The sequence below is a fragment of the Leptodactylus fuscus genome, chromosome 2 (genome assembly GCF_031893055.1).
Source record: "Leptodactylus fuscus isolate aLepFus1 chromosome 2, aLepFus1.hap2, whole genome shotgun sequence".
In the NCBI taxonomy this organism is placed as follows: domain Eukaryota; kingdom Metazoa; phylum Chordata; class Amphibia; order Anura; family Leptodactylidae; genus Leptodactylus; species Leptodactylus fuscus.
The window spans coordinates 251720868-251747229 of record NC_134266.1 but is presented as its reverse complement, the minus strand read 5'-3'; the positions used below and the strand labels follow the sequence as shown (position 1 = coordinate 251747229).

Sequence of the window (26362 nt, the reverse complement as noted above, 5' to 3'; positions counted from 1 at the left end):
GAAACAAGTGAACAGATAGTTCTCAAAATTAAAGTGTTGAAGAGGAAAAAATCAAGAGCTTTTCCAAAACAGGTCTTGTGGGCTGTCCCCAGTATGTAGTACATATATCTACCAGAAGTTGTTCAAGGAGGGAAGACAAAGCCATGAACGACCAAGGCGTATTGAAGTTTGCAGGGAGCAAAGGCTAGACTGTCATTCTGAACCTACAGAAGAGCTACTGTAGCACGAATTACTAGATCCCGTACTGATGGATATTTTAGAAAGTTGTCAGAACACACAATATATCACAGCTTGGTAAGAGTGTTCATACTGAACATTGTCCACCACCAAAAATACATACAATGGACATGTGTGGATCAGGGCTGGGCTACAAAGTTATAGAATAAGGTCACTTAGTTTCATACTTTGGGAATTTATGTTTTGGGCAATATTCTGCTAAAAAAGTTGTACCGTTGCAGTTGGCTTTAATCCAATCCTTGGGGCCTTTGCTAAAGCAAAAACAAAGGGTGTGGGGCCACATCATCTTACTTTGTGCATAATGGTGCTCTAGGTCATCATGTTCATGTCAATGTCCAAGGAAATGCTATGAAGGAGCAGCAGAGGTTAAGGGATTATCAAACTTGATAGCCAATCCTTCAAGTAGTTATCCATTCTTAATAATTGAGGACCTTTCCCTAGGATAGGTCATCAACTGAAGATTTGTAGAGATAAGACAACCAAAATCCCTGCAGATCAACAGTTTGAAGTGTTCTGTGGTGCTTGTATCTTAAAGAGTATATCTTGGACTAATTGAGGTGACTAGTGTGGCCTCTTTACTACTTACCGAGAACAGTGGTGTACATCGGCATAACTTCGTATCATAACCTAAATGGCCATGTGGCCAACGAATGTGACATCAGAGATTGCCACTGCCACTTCAAACAGCTGATCCATGGAGGTCTTAGGTGTCAGACCCCTACTGATCCGTCAATGATCTATCCTAAGGATAGGCCATCAGTTAATAAGCCCTAGATATACCCTTTAAGATACAAGCACCACAATCCCTTCAAACAGCTGATCAGTGGGTGTGGTGAGAGTTGGACCCCCACCGATCTTAAAGAGATTCTATCATTAAAATCAAATTTTTTCTCGATCACACATAGGAATAGCCTTAAGAAAGGCTATTCTTCTCCTCGGGCAAAGCCAACTGCGCTTGCCCACAGGCGACAAGAAAATGGCCACTTACACAGCTTACTGTGTAAGCGGCCATTTTTCTTGTGGCCACGGGCATGCGCAGTCTGCTCTGCCCAAGGCCCAGAAGTTTGAACCCAGCTCCGGAAGAAGACACGCAGAGAGGCCGTTCCTGAAGAAGATGGAGGCAGCGCTGGAGAGTTCTCTCGCAGCATTGGGGACGCCCCCAGTGCTGTGAGAGAACTCATTTGCATACAGATGAAAACCAGGATTTCTACCGAATGGTAGAAATCCTAAAGGTAGGAGAAGAATAGCCTTTCTTAAGGCTATTCCTACGTGTGATCGAGAAATCCCTTTAAGGATAGGCAATCAGTTTGAAAAAGTTTGGTAAACCCTTCCATGAGAATGATCAGTGGTCGCTTCAGAAGTAAATCCCCCCCGATCAGGAACTTCCATTGACTACCATCATGGGAATACCGCTTTAAAAGATGTAGAAGTAAGAATTTACTGTATACCTAAGTGATCTATATGAGTAACATTATATTATATAGATTAATTATATTATACATTGTAAATTCCGCTGTATAGGTCTGGCATTAGAACTGCACTGTAAATATAGTACACCTCTATGCCAGGAACTACTCAGTGTGAAGTAATATATACTTTACCTTAACAGTCCATTAACTTTAATAGCGTCTTTCATTAGGTGTAGTTACTGCAAATATCACTGATCGTGGTTATCGGAGGGAAGAATTCAATAAGGATAGTTCAGGTCTATCTATTAAAAGCATAGTTATAGAAAGTGCATATAAATCTGGAGGAATTAACTTTGTAACACGACTCAAAACTTGTTGCCTGAAGCATTAGGCCTACTTTATACAGATAAAAGCAGACATTTAATGCTAGGATTTCAGGGATACACTTGGTCGCCTATGAGTTCTGGAAAAACCATACAATTGTCATGTGTGTAATGCCAATGTTTACCATGGCAAATGTAGTGGAGCCTTGTCCAATATGGAAACCTTGAAGTTATTAACTGAACTATAGTTGTCTTCGTACCAAATATATAAACATTTTGGAAAATAAAAATTCCAAGAATCCATGTGTAATAGTTTTGAGTTTATAAAGGGCTAAGATTTGGAGAAAACGTGGGCCAAGAAGGGTTGAAAGAAGCTCTTTCCCCAAATCATGTGTTGTAGATGGCACCTCCATTTACTTGCCCAGTTTTACCTTGGCTGTCAATCCAGCAGTGACTGATGCACCACAAATTGACGTTACTCTTTGCCAGAAGAGGTTCCAGGATTTGGCCCGGTAAGCAGGACAATTAGGGGCCCTAAGCACCATGCAGGGGCCATTTTGACCAAGACATGTCCAAGAGAGTGGGTGCACTCCATTGCACTTACATATCCCTTCTGTGGTAGTTACTGCAGCAGGGCAATAGAGAGACACCAGGGAATGTCACCGGTATTCTGAGAAGTAAAGAGGGCTGCAACAGGTGAGCAGCGAAAAGCCTGCATCAGAGTCAGGGAGATGGCACAAATGAAGCCCCTGGTCACTGCTTTTGCAGAATTCAGGAGCCTAGCGTAGATGTTAAGACCATACACCTTTACAGAGATCCTAAGGGTGTGGGAGGAGAGGGAGACTCCCTCCCCACAGGTGTGCCATTCAAGAGGTAGTGAAAGTAGATAACCAGGCCAAAAGCAGACCCAATCTAAGGGTAAGGGCTAAAAGCAAGGTATAATACCAGGCCTAAAGTAAAGAGTTGGGAAAGTTGGGATTCTTTGGGGAGGATTAGTGCTGCTAGGTAACTAACAGTGTATACTGCTGGCCTGGGCTTCAGTCCCAAATAGCCACCTTACTGTTGGGAAACAGATGCACTGAGTTGCAATGGAGAAGACGCTGAACCAAATACCTTTTGTTATTGCCCCCATATGCAGAGGTTCAGCTTGGGATTAGAGTACTGTAAATAGTTTGTGACCATTGTGAAAACAACTTTGGCAAAGCAACATTTATGTATTCCTGGAGAATGAACAACACAAAATTTTTATGGTGCAAAAATCTGCATTATTTCCATGCCATCCCAGTTAGAAGCTACTTCCCTTCAGCTGAGCCACCCCCACTGCACCTACAATACACACCAATACACGCCACTTATCACACAACCATAAAAGTTATACTGCTACATTGTTTTGGTTTTTTTTTTAATGTAGATTGTGAGCCCTACATAGAGATCACAATGTACATTTTTTTCCCTATCAGTATGTGTTTTTGGAATATGGGATGGAAATCCATACAAACTCCTGGGATTTGAACACCAGGACTCCAGTGCTGCAAGGCTGCAGTGCTAACCACTGAGCCACCGTGTAGCCCCTATACTGCTATATTGTATGCACATTATTGCAAACTATTTCTGCTATTGTGAAGAAAACAAGTTCCTAATAATATGTTTTTTGTGACTTTTGCAGCAGATGGTCCGGGAGCAATATACCACAACCACAGAAGGAACGAGCATAGAGCGCCCGGACAGGCAATATGTCTACAGCATTGGGATATACGGCTGGAGAAAGCGCTGTCTCTACTTGTTTGTCCTCCTTCTCCTCATCATCTTAGTAGTGAACTTTGCTCTGACTATTTGGATTCTGAAGGTCATGTGGTTCTCACCGGTGAGTAAAGGTCACGTCTTATAATACGTTATACTGGTATACAAAACCCGAGAATGGCGTCTAATCCTTTCATGTTAAAGGAGCAACATGATATCGATTCTCCATCCTGAAGGTCAAGAAGAATGATGAGATAAAATCCTAACCGTCTTTCAGTATTTATATATCCTGAACGTCCCCCAATTGGCCGGGACAAAATTGGGTTTTCACTAGCCAAGTAACACTCTTTAAAAACCCCAGGTGGGATTATGGCCACTAGTTGATGCCATAAAACTGACCTTATAGAGATAAACTAATGGATGCATTTGTTTCTAATAAATGGCCCATTTAAAGGGAGTCTCATCAGGAAACTCCTCCCAACTCCGCCCTCAATAGTTGAGTGACATCTCCTCCTGGCACTCAATTTCTGGCTCAGAAATGGCAGGTAGGTGACTAATATCTGATGCAGGCCTTCTTTACTTCTGGGTAGGGTTTCTGTAGGGCAGACCTGGGCAGTGTGCGGCCCGCGGGCCACATCTGACCCTCTGACTGCTTCTATCCGGGCCGCCTAGTTAGTGGAAGGTTTTTGAAGGACCTTTGATGATGTCATCACAGTCTATCACCAGGATAGGCTATGACTCGTTAGTGGGCGGAGCCACACGGGACTCTGTGCTTCCTGCAAGCTGCCAGCAATGGGGGCTACTGGATGATAGAGAGAAGAGACAGCATGTGTGAGCAAGAGGGGGGAACTAGGGGCAGATGTAGGGGGGCAGTTAAACTTAATGCACATGTATGGGAGACATTAAACTAGGAGGCAGATGGAGGGTGACATTAAGCTGGGGCAGCTGGAGGAGGACATTAAACCATGGGGGTTAGCTGGAGGAGGACATGTCTGCCTCTAGTTGCCACCAGTTTAATGTCCCCTCTAGTTTCTACTGGTTTATACTGGGGCACCAGGATAGGGATTTAATACTGTGGGACATTTGGAGGAAAACGTTATAATGTGGGGGTGTATAATGTTAGGGTGACTATAGGAGGATTTTACTTTGTGGGGCACATGGAAAAATGATTGAGAATGGGCGGAGTCAGCAGAGAAGTGGGTGGAGCTAAATTTGCAGCGACTCGTATGGCTCTCTAGAACCGTTACCAGGGTCGGACTGGGGTGCCTAGGGCCCACCAGTGGGATTATTTCCAGGGGCCCACCCTACTGCCATATGTAATATCGCCCGTCCAGTTTTTGCCATTATACACGTTTAAAGTGCATTTTCACGCACAATACAGTGTGCAAAACAGCTATGGCTACACTACTACTTCCTTCATGCAACCAAAGATCGCAGTGTCCCTTTGGGACTCTTTCACATTAGTGAATGGAGTCGCATTGGGTCCCTCAGGTTGCAATGTGACTCCATTCACTAACATGAGTGAAAGAATCACAGGGCGACATCTTTGGTTGTATGACAAAAGTTATAGTGTAGCAACAGCGGCAAGCTCTCCGTCATACAGGTCCACAATGGGACCAGAATGACGGAGAGGTGGACTATTAAAATGGCGGTTACACACAGACAGTGGCAGACCTCATTAACATAATGAGGTCCGCCAGGTGTCAGCCATTTTCAGGCAGATAAGGGTATGTTCACACATCAGTATGCCATCCGTCCGTTTGAATTCAGTTTGACACTTCAAAACGGACTGAGGCACATACTGATTGTATACGGACACCTTTTTATGCTGATAGCAAACGCTCTCCGTCCCCTAGAGGACAGATAAGGGGATTAAAAGTAGCAATTGTAACCAGAGTAGAGATCAGTATGTGTATCAGTCCGTTTTGAAGTGTCAAACTGAATTCAAACGGACGGATGGCATACTGATGTGTGAACATACCCTAAGTCCTCAGCGTTTCTGAAACTTGGATATTGTTATGCTGGAGCTCTAGAAAAGGGCACCAGCATAACAATAGAGAGGGACATTATCTATGGGGTGGGTGGACTACAACTCTCAACAGTTCCAGGGCATCTTGAGCTGCTGGGAGTTGTAGTAATTGAAAGATTTGGGGGCATCTTTCGATTGTCCACCTCAGACAGCGGGGGGATTGGGGGTGCTAGCAGTACCATTACAATAAATTACAACATTACAATAAATACAATGCAGTAATATTTTGTGCAGTAATACTCACAGGAGACGTCTTCCCACATTTCCCGTCTCTTTCCTTTGAACCGCCATGACCACTTCTTCCAGCTGTGACTTGACTCTGTAAAGTTTGAAACACAGACATCTTTGACTCCTCACTTCTCCACACATCCAGACCATATATATATATATATATATATATATATATATATATATATATCACAGCAGCCCCTGCAGCCTATATTATGCCCCACGGTGGCACAATAGACTGTGGGGCATAATAGAGGTTGCAGGGGGGCCACTGTAGGGCATAATAGAGGTTACAGGGGCCACAGTGGACCTTTCAAGCTCTATTATGCCCCACAGTTGCACACCCATGAACTATTATTATACTCGGGGGTCTTTTCAGACCCTGAGTATAATAATCGGAGCCCCAGGAGAGGTGAGAGAACATAATAAACACTGTTACTCACCTCTCCGGGATCTGATGTTACTCCTAGCAGGCTTCGAGCCTATATGGTAATGTGTCAGACGTCACGTGGTCTGGGATATTACCATATAGGCCCAAAGCCTGAGCTAGCAGTAACATATAGGCCCAAAGCCTGTGGTAGCAGTAACAGCCTGTTACCATACAGGCCCAAAGCCTGTGCTCGCAGTAACAGGTTATTACTACTACCACAGGCTTCGGGCCTATATGTTACTGCTAGAACAGGCTTCGGGCCTATATGGTAATATTCCAGACCACGTGACGTCTGGGCATTAACATATAGCCCCGAAGCCTGCTAGGAGAAACACCGGATCCCGGAGAGGTGAGTAACACTGTTTATTATGTTCCCTCACCTCCCCTGGGGCCCCGATTATTATACTCGGGGGTCTGAAAAGACCCCTGAGTATAATATTAGCGGCAGTGGGATCGCGGCCTGGCCCGGGCCTATTCACTACCGCCCGCCGCGGCCTAAAGTACAAGGGGAAGCGGGGGCGGCAGTGAGCAGGTCCGGGTTGGTAAATAGGCCGCTGCCTGCTGGTAGATACTCCAGCAGGCAGCGGCCTATTATAAAACAAAAAAAAAAAGTTATTATACTTACCGTCCGACCGCGCGCTGCTGCTCCCGCTGCTGCCGCATCCTCTTCTGTCAGACGTCTGTGTATCAGCGTAGGCGGCGTGATGACGCCGCCTACGCTGATACGTAGATGGCTGAACAAGCGCAAGGAGATCAGTAGCTCTCCTTGCGCTGGTTCTTAGGATTAGGGGAGGCGCCCTAAGCGCCTCCCCTAATCCTCCTCTGACATGGGCAGGGGCCCGATTGAAATCATTTTAGCATAGGCAGGGGCCCGATCGGGCCCCTTCCTATGCTAAAATGATTAGTAGTATAGTCCGGGCCCGGGGGCCCACCGGGGGATCCCCCGGTGCTCCGGCGGGCCAGTCCGACCCTGACCGTTACCATTTCTCATGTGACCCCATGGGAAAATTAATTGCCCATCCCTGCTGTAGGGTTTGCTTTGCAGCAGAAACCTTGATTACAAAACAGACAGGATTACAATAGATGTTCACACCTTTATACATAACACCACCGATCCATCATTGCAAAATGATTAGAGATGAGCGAACAGTGTTCTATCGAACACATGTTCGATCGGATATCAGGGTGTTCGCCATGTTCGAATCGAATCGAACACCGCGTGGTAAAGTGCGCCAAAATTTGATTCCCCTCCCACCTTCCCTGGCGCCTTTTTTGCACCAATAACAGCGCAGGGGAGGTGGGACAGGAACTACGACACCGGGGGCATTGAAAAAAATTGGAAAAAGTAATTGGCTGCCGAAATCAGGTGACCTCCATTTTAGACGAATAGTGGATTTCAAATCCGGGTCATATGAGAATGTGAACTTTGTGACTACGAGACAGGGATAGCTGTACAGGCAGGGATAGCTAGGGATAACCTTTATTTAGGGGGGAATGTTATTAAAAATAACTTTTTGGGGCTCTATCGGGTGTGTAATTATGATTTTTGTGAGATAAACTTTTTCCCATAGGGATGCATTGGCCAGCGCTGATTGGCCGAATTCCGTACTCTGGCCAATCAGTGCTGGCCAATGCATTCTATTAGCTTGATGAAGCAGAGTGTGCACAAGGGTTCAAGCGCACCCTCGGCTCTGATGTAGCAGAGCCGAGGCTGCACAAGGGTTCAAGCGCACCCTCGGCTCTGATGTAGGAGAGCCGAGGGTGCATTGAACCCTTGTGCACCCTCGGCTCTGCTACATCAGAGCCGAGGGTGCGCTTGAACCCTTGTGCACACTCTGCTTCATCAAGCTAATAGAATGCATTGGCCAGCGCTGATTGGCCAATGCATTCTATTAGCCCGATGAAGTAGAGCTGAATGTGTGTGCTAAGCACACACATTCAGCTCTACTTCATCGGGCTAATAGAATGCATTGGCCAATCAGCGCTGGCCAATGCATTCTATTAGCGTGAACTGAGTTTGCACAGGGGTTCTAGTGCACCCTCGGCTCTGCTACATCAGATTGCTACATCTGATGTAGCAGTGCCAAGTGTGCATCAGATGTGTAGTTGAGCAAAACTGACTCAGCACTGCTAAGTCTCTGCATTCGCATAGGAATGCATTGGCCAGCCTTCGGCCAATCAGCGCTGGCTCTGCCGGAGGAGGCGGAGTCTAAGGTCGGACCTGAATGGAGACTGGTGTGGAGCGATCTTAGACTCCGCCTCCTCCAGCAGAGCCAGCGCTGATTGGTTGAGTTCCGTACTCTGGCCAATCAGCACTGGCCAATGCATTTCTATGGGGAAAAGTTAGCTTGCGAAAATCGCAAACTGACAGGGATTTCCATGAAATAAAGTGACTTTTATGCCCCCAGACATGCTTCCCCTGCTGTCCCAGTGTCATTCCAGGGTGTTGGTATCATTTCCTGGGGTGTCATAGTGGACTTGGTGACCCTCCAGACACGGATTTGGGTTTCCCCCTTAACGAGTTTATGTTCCCCATAGACTATAATGGGGTTCGAAACCCATTCGAACACTCGAACAGTGAGCGGCTGTTCGAATCGAATTTCGAACCTCGAACATTTTAGTGTTCGCTCATCTCTAAAAATGATGTCACAATGTATCTACTTTTTGTCCCTGCACAGAGCATGTCCAAAAAAACTCTCCCATAGACCTCAAGGAGTCGACTTCAGACTATTGCTGCCTAAAGCCATGACTATGCAGTAAAGCATGTCACTAAATGCTGTTAGCAGAGCAGAGGAGTAGGTTAGGCATGATGGTAACCCCCATAATCCTATAGAGGAAATAGAACAAGACTCCATGTACCACCTGACTGAGCATGCATCCAATGTGACGCTGAGTTTACAGTCGGGTGGCATTCGGAGTGATATCTGAGTGTCATTCAAGTGCATCCCTTGATGCATTCACATCTATGGTGGGCTTGACACGAATCAGAATAGGACCTGCTCTATAATCGTCTGTGTCATCGAAATGGATCGGAAGCTCCCATAGAGATGAATGATCATGGAATACACTCAGACGACGATCGGATGTCACTCCAAGTGTCATCTGACTGCAAACTCAGCCCCACATCGTAAAAACATCTACAATCACGAAATAAAAACATATTAGAACCAAAGTGATATATTTCACAAATACATAGACAGATTTGCATATTCTTCCCATGGTCCCTTGCAAAGTGGAGTGCTAAAGGTTTAATAAGTCTCCACACACCTATATGGTGGTCTCTCCCTAAGGAGTGACAATATCCCCTTAACCCTGTCTAAGCCTCTCACCTCTACCAGGTTAGTCTTCTCTACACCGGGCTGACGAGATGCAATAACATCGAAACGGCCGTCCTCGGTTGAGAGACTATACCTGGTAATAATCCCAGCATCATTGCAAAACAAAGGCCTCTTGGAAAGTCGAGCATAATTCTAAAGGGAGCAGCCTTTATTGGGCTATAATACTGAGATTCTGACTTCCTAATTACATCATTGAAGACAGATTTGCATATTCTTCCCATGGTCCTTTGCAAAGTGGAGTGCTAAAGGCTTAATAAGTTCCCACACACCTATATGGTGGTCTCTCCCCAAGGATTGACGATATCCCCCTAACCCTATAAATAGAATTGGTGAGACATTCCCTTTAAGAATCCCTTTAGGACATGGCCTGGTTGGCGAAGAATAGAAAAATTGATCAGAAGTGTAAAGATTATTATTACTGAGCTTGTAAAATGTCATCTTTATATTACACCAAATTTTATTTTAATTATTTATGATCTTCGGACCCGGTTGAGTCGGAACGTTCATCTTCTTTATTACATCTCCAGATCCATCTATTTTAATTGTGAGCCACAAAGTAATTGTTTTCCTTCCGCGTTTGCCAGTTCTTTTATTGTTTAGTTAATGTTTCCATTTGTATTTCTCCTGGTGCTGGTTACACACTTAATCACATTGCTAAAGGTTTTCGCTTAAGCTATTATAATAAGTTCTAGAAGCTAATGTTGTAATTAATCTTTTTTCAATTGATGTTAATTATTATGGATATCAGCCTGTTAATGTTCCATGATTCAATTTACTTTCATTTGCGTCTCCGCTTAGGTGTGTCCGCTAATTGTTCATTTTCAGTTTAATGATTTCGGAAGTCTACGAAGAAGGAAAGCAAATTTCTAGCAACTTCCTAAAAGAGGAAGAATTATATGTCTACTCCCCTTACACGTTCACACTTGGTTCGGCTGAGTATGCATGTGTTCTCAATGGGAGAGGGGACTAATCCTCTGCCAGACACCTGTAGTGGCTTACCTACTCTAAGAATAAGGGACGTTTACATGGCGGAAAGGGAAGAGGAATTCCTCTTCATTTAACGCTGACGGTATTTTTGACGGCGGTCCAGCCCTGACGGGATGCTGTTGCAGATCATTGGGATTCCTTTGTGGCTTCCCGCTGCTAATTAGGCCCAGATGAATGGTCTGGACTCCGTGGCTGAATCCACGGTAAGACTGAGCAGGACACTTCTTTTTCCGCCTCCTGCTGCGATCTTTGCCTGCCATTGAAAACAATGGGAGTCGGATTCCAGAAGGAATCTGCCCCGGATTTGTGGCAAATTCTTTCACGTGAACATACCCTAAAGGATCGGGCATGTTGAAATCTGGGGGAGATTCAGGTCACACTCATGCACATTGGATGGTCAGTCCTGCTGAAATCTAATGTGTGTGGCCAATAGGGACGGGTTCACAATTAATTTTTCAAAAAGTTCCAGATTTTTTGGGTACACCAGCCTCTAATCGGACTTGTTTTTCCATAAGATTATGTGAGATGACAGGGTTAATATCTTACTGATCAGTCTGTGTGTATTCTTTGCTGTCCATCTATGGATATCTTATCGATGTCCTTCTGTTACTGATCTGTTATACGTATATACATATCCTTTATCGAACTATTATTCTATCCATCCACATACTCTTTGTTACTATATACAGTCCTATGAAAAAGTTTGGGCACCCCTATTAATCTTAATCATTTTTAGTTCTAAATATTTTGGTGTTTGCAGCAGCCATGTCAGTCTGATATATCTAATAACTGATGGACACAGTAATATTTCAGGATTGAAATGAGGTTTATTGTACTAACAGAAAATGCGCAATATGCATTAAACCAAAATTTGACCGGTGCAAAAATATGGGCACCTCAACAGAAAAGTGACATTAATATTTAGTACATCCTCCTTTTGCAAAGATAACAGCCTCTAGTCGCTTCCTGTAGCTTTTAATCAGTTCCTGGATCCTGGATGAAGGGATTTTGGACCATTTCTTTCTACAAAACAATTCAAGTTCAGTTCAGTTTGATGGTGGCCGAGCATGGACAGCCCGCTCTCAAATGATCTGAAAACAAAGATTGTTCAACATAGTTGTTCAGGGGAAGGATACAAGAAGTTGTCTCAGAGATTTAACCTGTCAGTTTCCACTGTGAGGAACATAGTAAGGAAATGGAAGACCACAGGGACAGTTCTTGTTAAGCCCAGAAGTGGCAGGCCAAGAAAAATATCAGAAAGGCAGAGAAGAAGAATGGTGAGAAGAGTCAAGGACAATCCACAGACCACCTCCAAAGAGCTGCAGCATCATCTTGCTGCAGATGGTGTCACTGTGCATCAGTCAGCAATACAGCGCACTTTGCACAAGGAGAAGCTGTATGGGAGAGTGATGAGAAAGAAGCCGTTTCTGCATGTACGCCACAAATAGAGTTGCTTGAGGTATGCAAAAGCACATTTGGAGAAGCCAACTTCATTTTGGAAACAAAGATTGAGTTGTTTGGTTATAAAAAAAGGCGTTATGCATGGCGTCCAAAAAGAAACAGCATTCCAAGAAAAACACATGCTACCCACTGTAAAATTTGGTGGAAGTTCCATCATGCTTTGGGGCTGTGTGGCCAATGCCGGCATCGGGAATCTTGTTAAAGTTGAGGGTCGCATGGATTCCACTCAGTATCAGCAGATTCTTGAGAATAATGTTCAAGAATCAGTGACGAAGTTGAAGTTACGCCGGGGATGGATATTTCAGCAAGACAATGATCCAAAACACTGCTCCAAATCGACTCAGGCATTCATGCAGAGGAACAATGAGAATGTTCTGGAATGGCCATCCCAGTCCCCAGACCTGAATATCATTGAACATCTGTGGGATGATTTGAAGCGGGCTGTCCATGCTCGGCGACCATCTAACTTAACTGAACTTGAATTGTTTGTCCAAAATACCTTTATCCAGGATCCAGGAACTGATTAAAAGCTACAGGAAGCGACTAGAGGCTGTTATCTTTGCAAAAGGAGGATCTACTAAATATTAATGTCACTTTTCTGTTGAGGTGCCCATACTTTTGCACCAGTCAAATTTTGGTTTAATACATATTGCACATTTTCTGTTAGTACAATAAAGCTCATTTCAATCCTGAAATATTACTGTGTCCATCAGTTATTAGATATATCAAACTGAAATGGCTGTTGCAAATACCAAAATATTTAGAACTAAAAATGATTAAGATTAATAGGGGTGCCCAAACTTTTTCATAGGACTGTATATATTATACCCCGAGGTCTCATCAGACTCCAGAGTATAATGACCAGGGACCATGGGGAAATGTGGAAAATTAATAACCACTGATCCTCACCATCTGTCTTCTCTCCTGGGTCCATTGCCGGTCTCTTTGGTTGTTTCCGGCCTTCTGGTTGTAGTCAGCCCAGGCTTCCATGATGTCATCTAGGGTGTCAAAGACAACCAAAGAGGGCCATGAGGGAGTCTTATAATCTACTGTATTATTCATTTTGAAAACCAGAGACTAGCATGAGTTTTTCCATGGTTTTCTATGGCTTTTGTTACGTGATATGTTGCTGCAGAGTGTTATCAGATTCAAGTTAAAGGGGCTATCCTAACTTTAGTAGATATCCCCTATTGAGGGTGAGGATGGTTTCATGATTGATGCCCCCACCGATCCCCAGAGTGGGTGTCCCATTCCTCCATCCTATTGGAATGGCAGGGCGCATGCATGAATAAGCAGTCTAATTCATTCTGTATGGGAGTCCCGGCTAGTTGAGCACTATACCTGGCCATCTCCACCACTACCCTAAATGAATAGAACGGCAGGATATTTACTTGGCCGGCCTCTCCAAGGATCAGACCCACACCGATCCTGAAACATCCGAGCACTGTCAGACTTCACCTGTTGCTGTAACTTCCACTTATTTGTTGTTGCGATGGCTTTTGCTTGCAATTTGGCGTCCCAGTCCTGGTAATGAAAATAAAATGAAATAGATCAATCATTTATATGTCAACGCAACTAACTGTACTGAAACTCGTATACACACCACTAAACACCTGCATATTACATTATGTTCCCTAAGAGTCTACAGACATCACTATATCAACAAACATTTCACCGCGTCACCTCCGTCTGTACATTAACTCTAGACTGCACTGCTAGTGAGGGTTCAGATAACGCACGTGGACCCGTATACACAGGCTGACCACGCAGTATTGAGCAGCCATCTTTTTATCCTGTACAGTATGTCTAGGGGCCTGTTTAGGCAACAATGATTTAGGTCTATCAGGGCATCACCAGGCTCCGCAGGAGACCCCCATCCTTAGCTTCATATTACCATCTTAGGCCCCATGCACACATCAGAGTGTGTTTCTGATGTGGGGCCAATTTGCAGTGGAATGAACTTGTAGGACACTCGGAGTGACATCTGAGAGCACTCCATGATACAGTCACGTCTATGGGGACTTCCAATCCATTACGTTGCACTGACATGAATGTTACAGAGCAGGTCCTATCCTATTCTGTGTCATCAGAACAGAATGGATGGGAAGTTCCCCATAGACGTGAGTATATCATGTAATACACTCAGATGGGCCATCAATAGTAGAAACCAGATAACCCCTTTAGGAATAAAGTACAATTCACTTACCATGTGCCTGGTTGTTGTCAATAGGATTTTTTTGCCCTATACACTTAGCACTGACATGGCCATACAATGAAGCAATGGAAGTGCGTGTTAAAGCTTATAAAATTAGAAACTAGTAAGGTGCAGTCCTATAAATTATCTTAGGCTATTTAATAGACCTATATAAGTAAGACTCATGTTCTCCTGGCTGTGTCAGCTGTAATACAATATTTACGGCGGATTCTCCGCACCATCTGTGGACAGCAACAATGACTTAAATGTCATATAAGATTCCTGGCTAGGACCATTTTCTGGATGGATTTACACTGGACATGGTAATAGAAATTTCTCTTGTATACTAATGGACATTAAATGAAAAACCTTTGGTGTACTAAGGGTCTATTCACACGGAGGAAAATGGTGCTGAATTTGGTGTGTTGACTTCAATGGGTTCCCTTTTATATGCTACTCATAACTAGAGATGAGCAAACACTGTTCGGAACAGCCGTTCCGAACAGCACGCTCCCATAGAAATGAATGGAAGCGGCCGGCACGCGAGGGGTTAAGCGGCCGGCCGCCAGCAAAGTCTGCGTGACAAGTGCTTCCATTCATTTCTATGGGAGCGTGCTGTTCGGATTGGTTGATCCGAACAGTGTTCGCTCATCTCTGCTCATAACAGCAATTAAAAACTGCATACAGTTCTTCCGAGCAAAAGTATTGTGTAAATGCAGCCTTAAAGCGTACCTATAGTTCTAAACAACATTTCATAACTGAATAGTACAGGTGAATATAAGAAACTTTGTAATATATCTTATTAAGGAGATCTGTTTCCTCCTCCACTTATTAAGCTGTTATCCTTCTCCATATCTTCAATCTTGATTTCTTGTTTGCATTATATTCATCTCCATATTAATTCTCACACCCATTGTTGTATGTAGAAGGGAGGAGAGGAGGAGGATTCTCCTGCCGGCTAGTGAATTGATTTATCACCTCATTCTGTGGACTAGCAGCCTCTTATTTACAACCTAGCCATGTTAAAAGTGTACAAAGTAGCAGAGAATAGGAACAGCAATTATATAGGGGTTTCTCTATCCCCTCCCCTCTTTATAGACTAATAGGTAGAAAGCAACTGCCTGAAAAGTGGAGAAGAATACAGATTTCTTTAATAAGATATATTAGAGAGTTTCTTATATTCACATGTCCTATACATTTATGCAAAGTTGTTTATAACTGGAGGTACACTTTAATGTTTTATGTATTTGCCTACACATCCATGAAGTTTTATTAAAATAACACTATGGGAAAATGTCATATTAATGTCACCACCGCCTACTTTTGATGTCAACATTAAATAACCAATGACAGAAGGCACATGTCATCAGCCATCTGGGTGCACTCATCATTGTGGAAAGCACGATGGAGCAACACGAGTATGCATCTATCCTTGCGGACCATGTTCACCCCTACTGTTTTCCTCAGGATGACGGCATCTACCAGCAGGACAATGCGACATGTCATAAAGCTCGCCGTGTACGTGCGTGGATGGAGGAGCACCAGGATGAGTTTACCGTACTCCCTTGACCAGCAAATTCCCCGGACTTGAACCCAATCGAGAATCTGTGGGACCACCTCGATTAGGTTGTTTGCGCCATGGATGCTCAACCGCATAACATAGCGCAGCTGGGCACAGCACTGGAGTCGGCATGGCTCAACATCCCAGTGATCATCATCACAACATCCCCTCTCTTCCTGCACGTCTCGCAGCGGTCCGCTCTGCCAAAGGGGGTTATTCTGGATTTTGACAGGTGGTCACATTAATGTGACTGGATTGTGTATGTAGTGCAGAGCCTCAGTGAGTTCACTTTGTGGTGTATTATATATTGATTTTCTGTATCGTATGGCGCCTGCTTGGTTCAGAAGACTCCTGAGTCAGTTCGTACCCTGTAACATAGAGAATAGGTGCACCGAGATTCTAGGTGAAGCCCTTGTGCTGGTCAGTCAGACGGAAGTGGCGTGCTTCAGACATGATGCTGATCCTGATTTATGAGAGCGGAGAATACATATTTTATAAGACCGCAGACCATGATAAATTAGCTGTGGCTAAACCCGAGACATGCACAGTCAGCAATAACATAGCAAATCATCCATTAAAGCTTTGACCTTTATTGGATAATAGATCTGCTTCATACACTCACTTCTTCATTGTTCTTGTAAATGTTTGTGGCCGTGAAATTAGGATAGAAAAATGCCCATGAAAACAACATGGCTCCCAAATGTGATGAGAAAACTGCCCAATAACTAGAAGATACAGAGGTTTTGTACTAGTATTGGTGATGATTTTCTATTCTTTTTTATTTTTTTTTTTATAAGAAATGGAAAAACTCAGCAGAACACGCAAGTCTATGGGATCTGTACAGCCATGAGATGAAGCCAACACTATGTCTAGGTTTTCATTTATAACAGAATCCATGATGAAGATGCAAACAGAGCCTTCCAAAAATTACCTTCAAATACATCCACATCAGTGCGAAATCCTCACCATTCCTACAGGTATGTGCAACCTTTGCTTAGCTTTATTGTACTTGCTGCTGTGATGTTTCAGTTGCAAGCTCACCCCTCCCCTCCATCTGTGAGCAGAAAATGAAACATCACAGCAGCAAGTACAATAAAGCCAAGCAAAGGGTGCACATACCTGTAGGAACGGTGAGGATTTTGCACTGATGTGGATGTATTTGGAGGTAATTTTTGGTAGCTAGATATCCCCTTTCATTTGTGTCATTTGAGGTTTTTTTTGGTACAAAGTCTGTATATGTATGGTAATAGCATTAATATATGCATCCAACCAGTCATTACAGTACTGTAGGAGTAAGGGCTCGTTCACCTCTGCGCCCGGGGTCTCCGTTCTGCAGGTTTCTGTTTCCTGCACGAAACTGGGCAGGAGACGGAAACCTGCAGGCATGTTTCAAACCCATTTATTTGAATGGGTTTGAAAAGTGTCCGGGTTTGAGCGCCGGTAAGCGTTTTATGCTCTCTGCGGAGAAAATGTTGGACATGCAGGACTTTGTGTCTGGTTTAAAAAAAAATGGTTTCACCGCGGAGAGCATAAAACACTCATCGGCGCTCACAGCCGGACACGGTCTTCCAGGTTTCCGTCTTCTGTCGGCAGAATACTGAAACCTGATACAGAGACCTGAACGCTGTGTGAACCCAGCGTAAGGCGAGGTTCACACTTTACAGTGGTAATGACAGACGCCGCACGCTCCATTTGCATCCACCAAAATTCACTGCAATGTTAAAAAGACCAAAACATTCTTTAACCTCTCAGACAGTGCAGATATTAATTACAGGGCTCGATTATGTAAATGACTGGGGTTCTTGCCATGACTGACAGGAGGCCGCTAAGAGTCTATTGCCCAAGGGCCTGCCAAAACCCAGAGCTGGTCCTTCCTACCTTGTGTTGTCCACAGGGGCAACATTCACCCCAACATAAGTCCCTAATAGTGCTTGCTTCCCACAGGTAATAGCCTCCCTCAGGCCTGGGTGCGGTTTTGGAAATCGCAGCATGTCAATTATATCAACGGAAATTCTGGCGGCTGTCCCGTAAATAGAATTATAACAGAAAGTCAGCGGAGGAAAACTGTGAGCTTTCTGTTCAAGGCGTTGCAGGAAGAACCGCGATGTGGTTTTTACCCGCAGCGCTTTAGCGCATTCGTCCCGTGGGGCCTTAGCCTCAAATATACTCACTGGCCACTTTATTAGGTACACCTGTCCAACTGCTCGTTAACACTTATTTTCTAATCAGCCAATCACATGGCGGCAACTCAGTGCATTTAGGCATGTAGACATGGTCAAGACAATCTCCTGCAGTTCAAACCGAGCATCAGTATGGGGAAGAAAGGTGATTTGAGTGCCTTTGAACGTGGCATGGTTGTTGGTGCTAGAAGGGCTGGTCTGAGTATTTCAGAAACTGCTAATCTACTGGGATTTTCACGCACAACCATCTCTAGGGTTTACAAAGAATGGTCCGAAAAAGAAAAAACATCCAGTGAGCGGCAGTTCTGTGGGCGGAAATGCGTTGTTGATGCCAGAGGTCAGAGGAGAATGGCCAGACTGGTTCGAGCTGATAGAAAGGCAACAGTGACTCAAATAGCCACCCGTTACAACCAAGGTAGCCAGAAGAGCATCTCTGAACGCACAGTACATTCAGCTAAGAACAGGAAACTGAGGCTACAATTTGCACAAGCTCATCAAAATTGGACAATTGAAGATTGGAAAAACGTTGCCTGGTCTGATGAGTCTCGATTTCTGCTGCGACATTCGGATGGTAGGGTCAGAATTTGGCGTCAACAACATGAAAGCATGGATCCATCCTGCCTTGTATCAACGGTTCAGGCTGGTGGTGGTGGTGTCATGGTGTGGGGAATATTTTCTTGGCACTCTTTGGGCCCCTTGGTACCAATTGAGCATCGTTGCAACACCAAAGTCTACCTGAGTATTGTTGCTGACCATGTCCATCCCTTTATGACCACAATGTACCCAACATCTGATGGCTACTTTCAGCAGGATAATGCAATGCCATGTCATAAAGCTGGAATCATCTCAGACTGGTTTCTTGAACATGACAATGAGTTCACTGTACTCCAATGGCCTCCACAGTCACCAGATCTCAATCCAATAGAGCATCTTTGGGATGTGATGGAACGGGAGATTCGCATCATGGATGTGCAGTCAACAAATCTGCGGCAACTGTGTGATGCCATCATGTCAATATGGACCAAAATCTCTGAGGAATGCTTCCAGCACCTTGTTGTATCTATGCCACGGAGAATTGAGGCAGTTCTGAAGGCAAAAGGGGGTCCAACCCGTTACTAGCATGGTGTACCTAATAAAGTGGCCGGTGAGTGTAGGTAATAACACCCCTCTACAGGTAATAATCCCCAGCCACACAGGTAATTGTGCCCCTCACATAGGTAATAGTGCCCCCTACATATAGCCCCCCCAAACTGCGCAGGCCATACTGATAATTCATATACAGTACTTGTGCAGTGCTGGCTGTTTCTTCTATTGTCCTCTCAGCTCCCTGTCTTCTGCTCCATCTTACCCCTGGCCTGACAGAAGGAGGTGGGAGGACGGCAGAAGAGACGCGTATCCAGGTGCCAAGTAGGTATAAAATCCATTACAGCATTATCGTGGTCTGTATGACCGCTGTGACCCCTATAGCTACTTGTCCTCCTCTCATTCCCACGGCACTGTGAGTCATAATATACAGGCGTATATATACATTTATATACAGTGTATACATTTCCCCTTCAGCAGACCCCGGGGTACCTCTCTGTCACTCCGGCCCTGATTCATGATACCATATGAGCAGCCGTCCCTGACAGTCAGACCTCACTGGAAACCCGAACATCAGATCATTGCCGACATGTCTGACATAACAAAGGCTTAGGTCGGGTCAGGACTGTCATTTTATACATCTAGTCCTGCAGACTTACAAGACAAGGCTCCTGCTGGTTTGAGAAGCCATATTTTCTGAAGTGGGATTACCACATAGGGGTGAAAAATAAATGCAAATGTCTGGAATCTGAGGAAGCTATATGGGCAGCAAAATGGAGGTAATAGGGTGGAGGGCTCTGGATAGCGGGCACGGCTCGTATTGGGGAACGGGTTTTTCAATACCTATAAAAAGCTAGGAAAATAATCCCTATAATGGTTGTTCCTACTACTTGGAAAGTTGAAGAGCCTTGTTGGGAGCATATTGTGAGAATGAAGTGGTTCTCCAACCGAAAGTATTAGGTGTTTGGGATGATTATATGTTAGGCTCAGTACATGTTGTGTTTGAGCCTTCTTTTGAGAGTATAATTTAGGAGAATTTTCAATATATTACCTCATGGGAAGGCTTTGATGTATAACATTATATAGGCACCAGTGGTATACATAATCCGTACAACGCCATCGTAAACATACATAATGCACAAAATACATAATAATACAGTCTACTGTAGTCTAGTGGAATACTTCACAGAGCCAAATAAAAGGGATACAGTAATGTGACCAAGTGTTAGGCGGGTGTGGATAAAAATGCATTCAGAAATAGAAGGGTTAATAGTTAAAGAAACTAAAGCAAAAAAGAGAAATCTAAAGCCCATCAATATGTGGTGTGACCTTTGCCCTTTGGAGGAGGAGTCCTGGAAGTGATCATATGCCCCCACCGAGCCTTGATCTCCATATCATCCAGTCTGTTTAGGCATCAGATACAGCCGACTGCAAATGCCGGCAGCCAATTTTTTGTGGCCACTGCAGAGCGTACTGCGCATGCTCATACTGGCATTTGCAGTCGGCTCTGAATGAGGCCTGATGGCAGAGCCGACTGCGCAGGCGTCGAAATGTGACCCCAGCCAGAAGAAGACGAGTGAAGAGGCAGTTGCTGAAGAAGATGGAGGCGTCACTGGAGAGAGTTCTCTCACAGCATTGGGAACGCCCCCAGTGCTGTTTGAGCACTGAGGCCCGCCCCTAGTGCTGTGAGAGAACTCATTTGCATACTGACAAAAAACGGGATTTTAACCGAACGGTGGGCTGGAGACGACTTCTAAAGGTAGGAGAAGAATAGCCTTTCTTAAGGGTATTCTGACGTTTCAATGAGAAAAAAAGGGTTTTAATGGTAGAATCCCTTTAAAGTAATGATTGCAATTGTGATTTTTAAGATTTGATAAAGTTAAAACTTTTAGGGGGCACTACAAACTAATCGATTCTCAAAGTGGGTGGTAGATGAACTAAGTTTGAGAACCTTTGCCCTGTCCTGCCAGAAGTAGAAAAGTTGATGAGGTCGACAATATTCTGTTAGCCGATCCTTCTATAATGTCACCATTTTAGACCAATTATTGGGTCTCGCGAATATCACAGTACAGGAGAATAAGATACTTATGATGGATCGCTTTCACTTTTAGATAATTTTTATGCTAGCTGCAAAGAGTAGCACTTCCATATCTGTAAATCCAGGATCAAACACATTAGTTGCAGAAGCTCGTACTGTGCAGTCTCATTTAGCGGAGGTAATCCTGCTTGACCTGTTTACCAAAGTATCCTGGCAGTCACCGCAAGGTAAAACAGCCAGCTAGATTTTATGGAACCATCTCTAAATCAGTAGCAATGTTCTTGTTTATCCCCCGATGTTTCTTCCCATCTCAGCCCTGATATAATGCTGTACGAGCATTCACCGCCACCACTGCAGATTATTGCAGATTTTTATCACACTGTTAATTTTACCTTAATGTGAATAAAATAGAAATGTCTGATTAAATATAGTTCACCGGGGTGAGATTCAGCGAGAGAACATTATCTTACCCTCGGATCTAGTCCTCGGAGAACGCTTTATTGCTGGCTATGGAACAACAATTCTAAAATAGGATGTATAAAGTAAATACAGTGAAGTCGGAGGCGCCTGCGCCTGAACATAGCGTATCTTTCGGAAGGTCTTTTTTAGTTTAAAGGCTTCTGTTGGTTTTTACAAACTTCTGACATAACACAGTGACATGTCAGAAGTTTCGATCGCTTAAACGAAAGGGCAGAAAGATTCAGATAAGCAATGTGCCCTTTTATTTCTGTTCTACTCTGCTCTGCTTTCGAGAAAGTCTATGGACAGAACAGAATATAATGGGCACAGTCATGGGTACAATGCTAACCCCAGCGCAGAAGCCCCTGTCCCTGTCCCTGCATATCAGCACCAAAACTTAAAATGTCACAATGATGTGATAGAAGTTTGTAAAAATAATAGGTACCCTCTAACCCCTACTTGGTGACCTGGGTCTTCCTGACTAGTATACAATGTTGGATATAGGTTCTACATCATTGGTTCTCAATGCCAGTCCTCAAATGTCAGGAATGAGATCACCCACCTGAGTACCAGACCACCCTAAGGGGCATTCAGTTACTGATATAGTAATGAGCCCTAAAGGTCATGGCATCTTCTTCATGGGATATTCTCAAGTTATGATCTGTCAGGGATGCTTCAAGGTTGTGGTAGAGAAATAATGTTCTATATCATAACAGAGAAGCGCTTTACATATAGTGGACAGTAGGAAAATCTGACTAGTGTGGAACTAATGTACATGTCAGAATCTGTGCTGTTGGCTGTATTACTCAATCCCTCTCTGTTGCAGGATGCCATTTGATCCTGGTAGACTATCCAAGTCTGCATTTGCTTCTGTTTTATTCCATCTACATTGCTCAGCCACACTCTGTTGTCCAGCGAGCTATGGTTAATTTCAGCCCTGCTTCTGCGCTATGTACTGTAACTTACAATCTGCTTTATACCCTATACCAGGCAGTTGCCTTGGGAGGTAGCATATAGTTCAGTGCGATTTTAAAGGTTTGGCTTGTCTTTTCTTCGTATATTCTTTTGCACAAGTCAAGCCTGTTCTAAGTCATTCTTGGTATTGGTTGTACTACTGGCTGTTCCTGACTGTCCTTCTGATTTGATCTTTGGTTGGTTTGGTTCCTCAATTGCTTTCCTGGTGCTGACCCTTGACCATGTTTTAACCACATTCCTGTACTGTGACCACAGTCCTGTTCCTGGTGTTTGTGGTCTTTCCCCAGTCGCTGTTCATTACTGTCTATGTCCTTGTTTCAATCTCCTGGTCTGTTACTGATGGTCATAGTCCTGGTTACAGCTCCTTGTCCGTTACTGGTGTTCATAGTCCTGGTTACAGCTCCTTGTCTATTACTGGTGCTCATAGTCCTGGTTACAGGCTCTGGTCTGTCATGATGACTTTACTCCTAGTCTATTTTTGGTATCCATATCCTGTATCACACCTTATGTCTGGTTACTTTCTTGTTCTACATCTTGGTGCCCACTGGTGACTAATTCTAGGGATTGCTGCAACAAAGTCCTGTGTAGAGGTTAAAGATTGAAGAGTAGCCTGTAGACTCTGCACCTCAATCTAGCCATTGTCCATTCTAAGGATCATAGGGATAGGTCATCAGTGCATAAAACCTGGTAAGTCCCTTTAAGTAACTTGGCCAGAGTGGAGAACCAGTAAGTACAGTATCCTCACCCCCTTTCCTGTGCCCAACCTGCTTATGTATTACATAGACTGCAATTTCCCATGTTGTGGTCGCTGCTGTAGTGGTAGAAACCACTTCATGCTAAATTGCTGACTGTAACTTTCCAAGCTAATCCTTGAGGTTTCAGAAACCAAAGAGAAGAGATCAGCTGTTCATTCCTTAGGCTTTATTTCTAAAAAGGGTTGTCAGCATGAAACTGCCCTATAAAAAATATATGTATGTGAGGAATAGGGGGATGCATTCATTGGCTAAGGTGTGTATTATAAGGAGTTCTGTCATTCGTGCTAAATGTATTTTGATATATGGGATAGGTAGATATCTATCCATAGGTAGATAGGTGATAGATAGATAGATAGATAGATAGATAGATAGATAGATGATAGTTAGATGTATGGATAGATAGATAAATAGAGATATAGACATGAAATGGATAGATAGATAGATAGATAGATAGATAGATAGATAGATAGATATGAGATGGATAGATAGATATTAGATAGGAGATAGATAGACAGACAGACAGACAGACAGACAGACAGACAGACAGACAGACAGATAGATAGATAGATAGATAGATAGATTGATTGATTGATAGATAGATATGAGCTGGATGGATAGATAGATAGATAGATAGATAGGAGGTAGGAAGATAGATAGATGATAGATAGATAGATGTATGGATAGATAGATAGATAAATAGAGATATAGACATGAAATGGATAGATAGATAGATAGATAGATAGATAGATAGATAGATAGATAGATATGAGATAGATAGATAGATAGAAGATGATTGATAGATAGATAGATAGATAGATAGATAGATAGGAGATAGATAGATAGATACATAGATAGATAGATAAATAGACATGAAATGGATAGATAGATAGATAGATAGATAGATAGATAGATAGGAGATAGATAGATAGATAGATAGATAGATAGATAGATAGATAGATAGATATGAGGTAGATAGATAGATAGATAGATAGATAGACAGATAGATAGATAGCTTTGAGCTATTTCCTACACCATAGTCTAATGTAAATGTGTACAATCGATGTTATATAATAATATGCAAATACAATAATTAAGTTCCCAGCCAGACAATATATTACAGAAATGTCACATAAATCTAATACTAGAACTGACAGACCTATAATATATGTACGTTTTCTGTAAAGCACCATTCATATGATACAGATAGTCCCTCTCTGGTACGTTATCGTAGTATAATAGAGTGCTCCTTAATTTTCCTAATTGAACATCTGGCGATGTTATATACCCTTATCTATATACTCTTATACCCGCGACATAACAGTGGATCTAAGGAGGAAAACAAAGGTCTGCTCTCCTGCAGTGTGCGATGGCGGACGGCGCTAAGATCTGAGAGTCCCGGAGCTTTGTACATTAAAGCTTACAGCCTGTGTCATCATTCTCAGTGTTAGCTGCTGTCGGTGCTAAAACTGTCATTGAGGTCAACAGCAGTGTTCTCTTCTTCTGGGAATACTGAATCAGTGCGGCCTAATAAACTCCTTGTTTTTATCACCATGATGTAGTGAAATACCGACAGGGTAACAAGCCTCATTTACTAATACAACAAGCTGAGATGGATGCTGAATATTCCCACTTCTTTATGTTTATCATGGCTTTTTTCTCCGTCTTATTTAAAGAGGACTTGTCAACGCTCTACTGACATGACTGTCTTAGTAAAAGCTGGAGCACCTGTTCATATCCCTCTACATTGTGCTGTTCCTCTGTTATTCCTCCTGTCATGTATCTACAAATTGATACCTGCCATTCCTCTTCTCAATGGGATGTAATCTTACCCACTAACCCAGCCGTCTGCCTCACAGTCTGTCCCAGTCTTTTTGCTTTCCAAAATCCCAAAGTATTTAGCAAAGGAGAGCTGTCCCAGCATCTTCATTTTGATTCCAACAGTGGAATAGGGAGAATTGGAGTTGCCGAGGTCATTGTAATTTTTGTAAACCAAACTGACCTCTGAGACACAATGGGACCAGACCAAAGTACTACAGATGGTCAACGGCCGCACCAAAAAGACAGAAGGGGTACCTGTCAGTATGAATTCAGCACAGGTTCTACACTAAGCCCTCATAGACATGGAAGATGACGTGCCCCTACTGTCAGGAAAGTTATATAGCAACTACTGAATGGAGAACAATGGAGAGCCCGCCGTACCAGTGTGAGCCCAATCCTCTCTAAGTATCAACATATTGAAGTCCAAATGAGGACAATTGGTATACGAGCTGGCTCAGAGAAACACACAGACACATCTAGATAGTGTTTAATAGTGGGATGGGCCATGTTTGAAAAGGACCTTTCATCACCTCCTACAAGTCCATCTCTTTACATTATTTGTCATCCATCCACTGCTTGCAGCACAGTTGGAATATTCTCTCTAGTCCCCACCCTTCCCGAGCAAGCAATGCTGTTAGTTTTGGTTCCTGTTTTCTGTTGTCCCCTTGTCATAAGGGTCCGGTGTTGGGCAGGAATCCTTCTGACATTGTAGAGCTTAAATAGCCCATCAGGCATCAACACTAACTGCACTTGTGTCTCGGGAACAGTGGGGGCTAGAGAAAAAATTCCAACTGTGCCTTTATGGAGTAGTTAATCCAGTCCAAATTTTTCCACATATTCATGTGTCCTCCTCAGATTTTCTCTGGGCTAGACTTGTCCAAATAAGTGTGTCGCAAGATGAGCAGCTTTTCAAAACAATACAGTTACAGGATACTGTATCACAAGATGATATGTGTGGTTACCTATCATTTGATTTGTGATTTGTAGTCTTTCAATGGTTTTAGTATGTTGGCATATTGTGTTTCATTGGTTTCATGAGAAATTGTAGTCCTCATCCAATTTTGAGCTAAGTTAAAAAAAATTAACCCCTAAAATGTATTTATGGCATATCCACAGG

General features: G+C 43.5%; 1 protein-coding gene across 3 annotated transcripts in view; it reads left to right on the top strand.

Moving 5' to 3' along the window:
• Positions 1-26362, top strand: part of SGCG (sarcoglycan gamma) — a 162811-nt gene that overhangs the window by 78752 nt on the left and 57697 nt on the right. For 2 of the 3 annotated variants that reach the window (XM_075266074.1, XM_075266075.1), the window contains exon 2: positions 3636-3833. In XM_075266074.1, the coding sequence (XP_075122175.1) occupies positions 3636-3833 (198 nt within the window). The remainder of the gene's footprint in view (positions 1-3635; positions 3834-26362) is intronic. The other variant, XM_075266076.1, reaches the window with a different exon arrangement.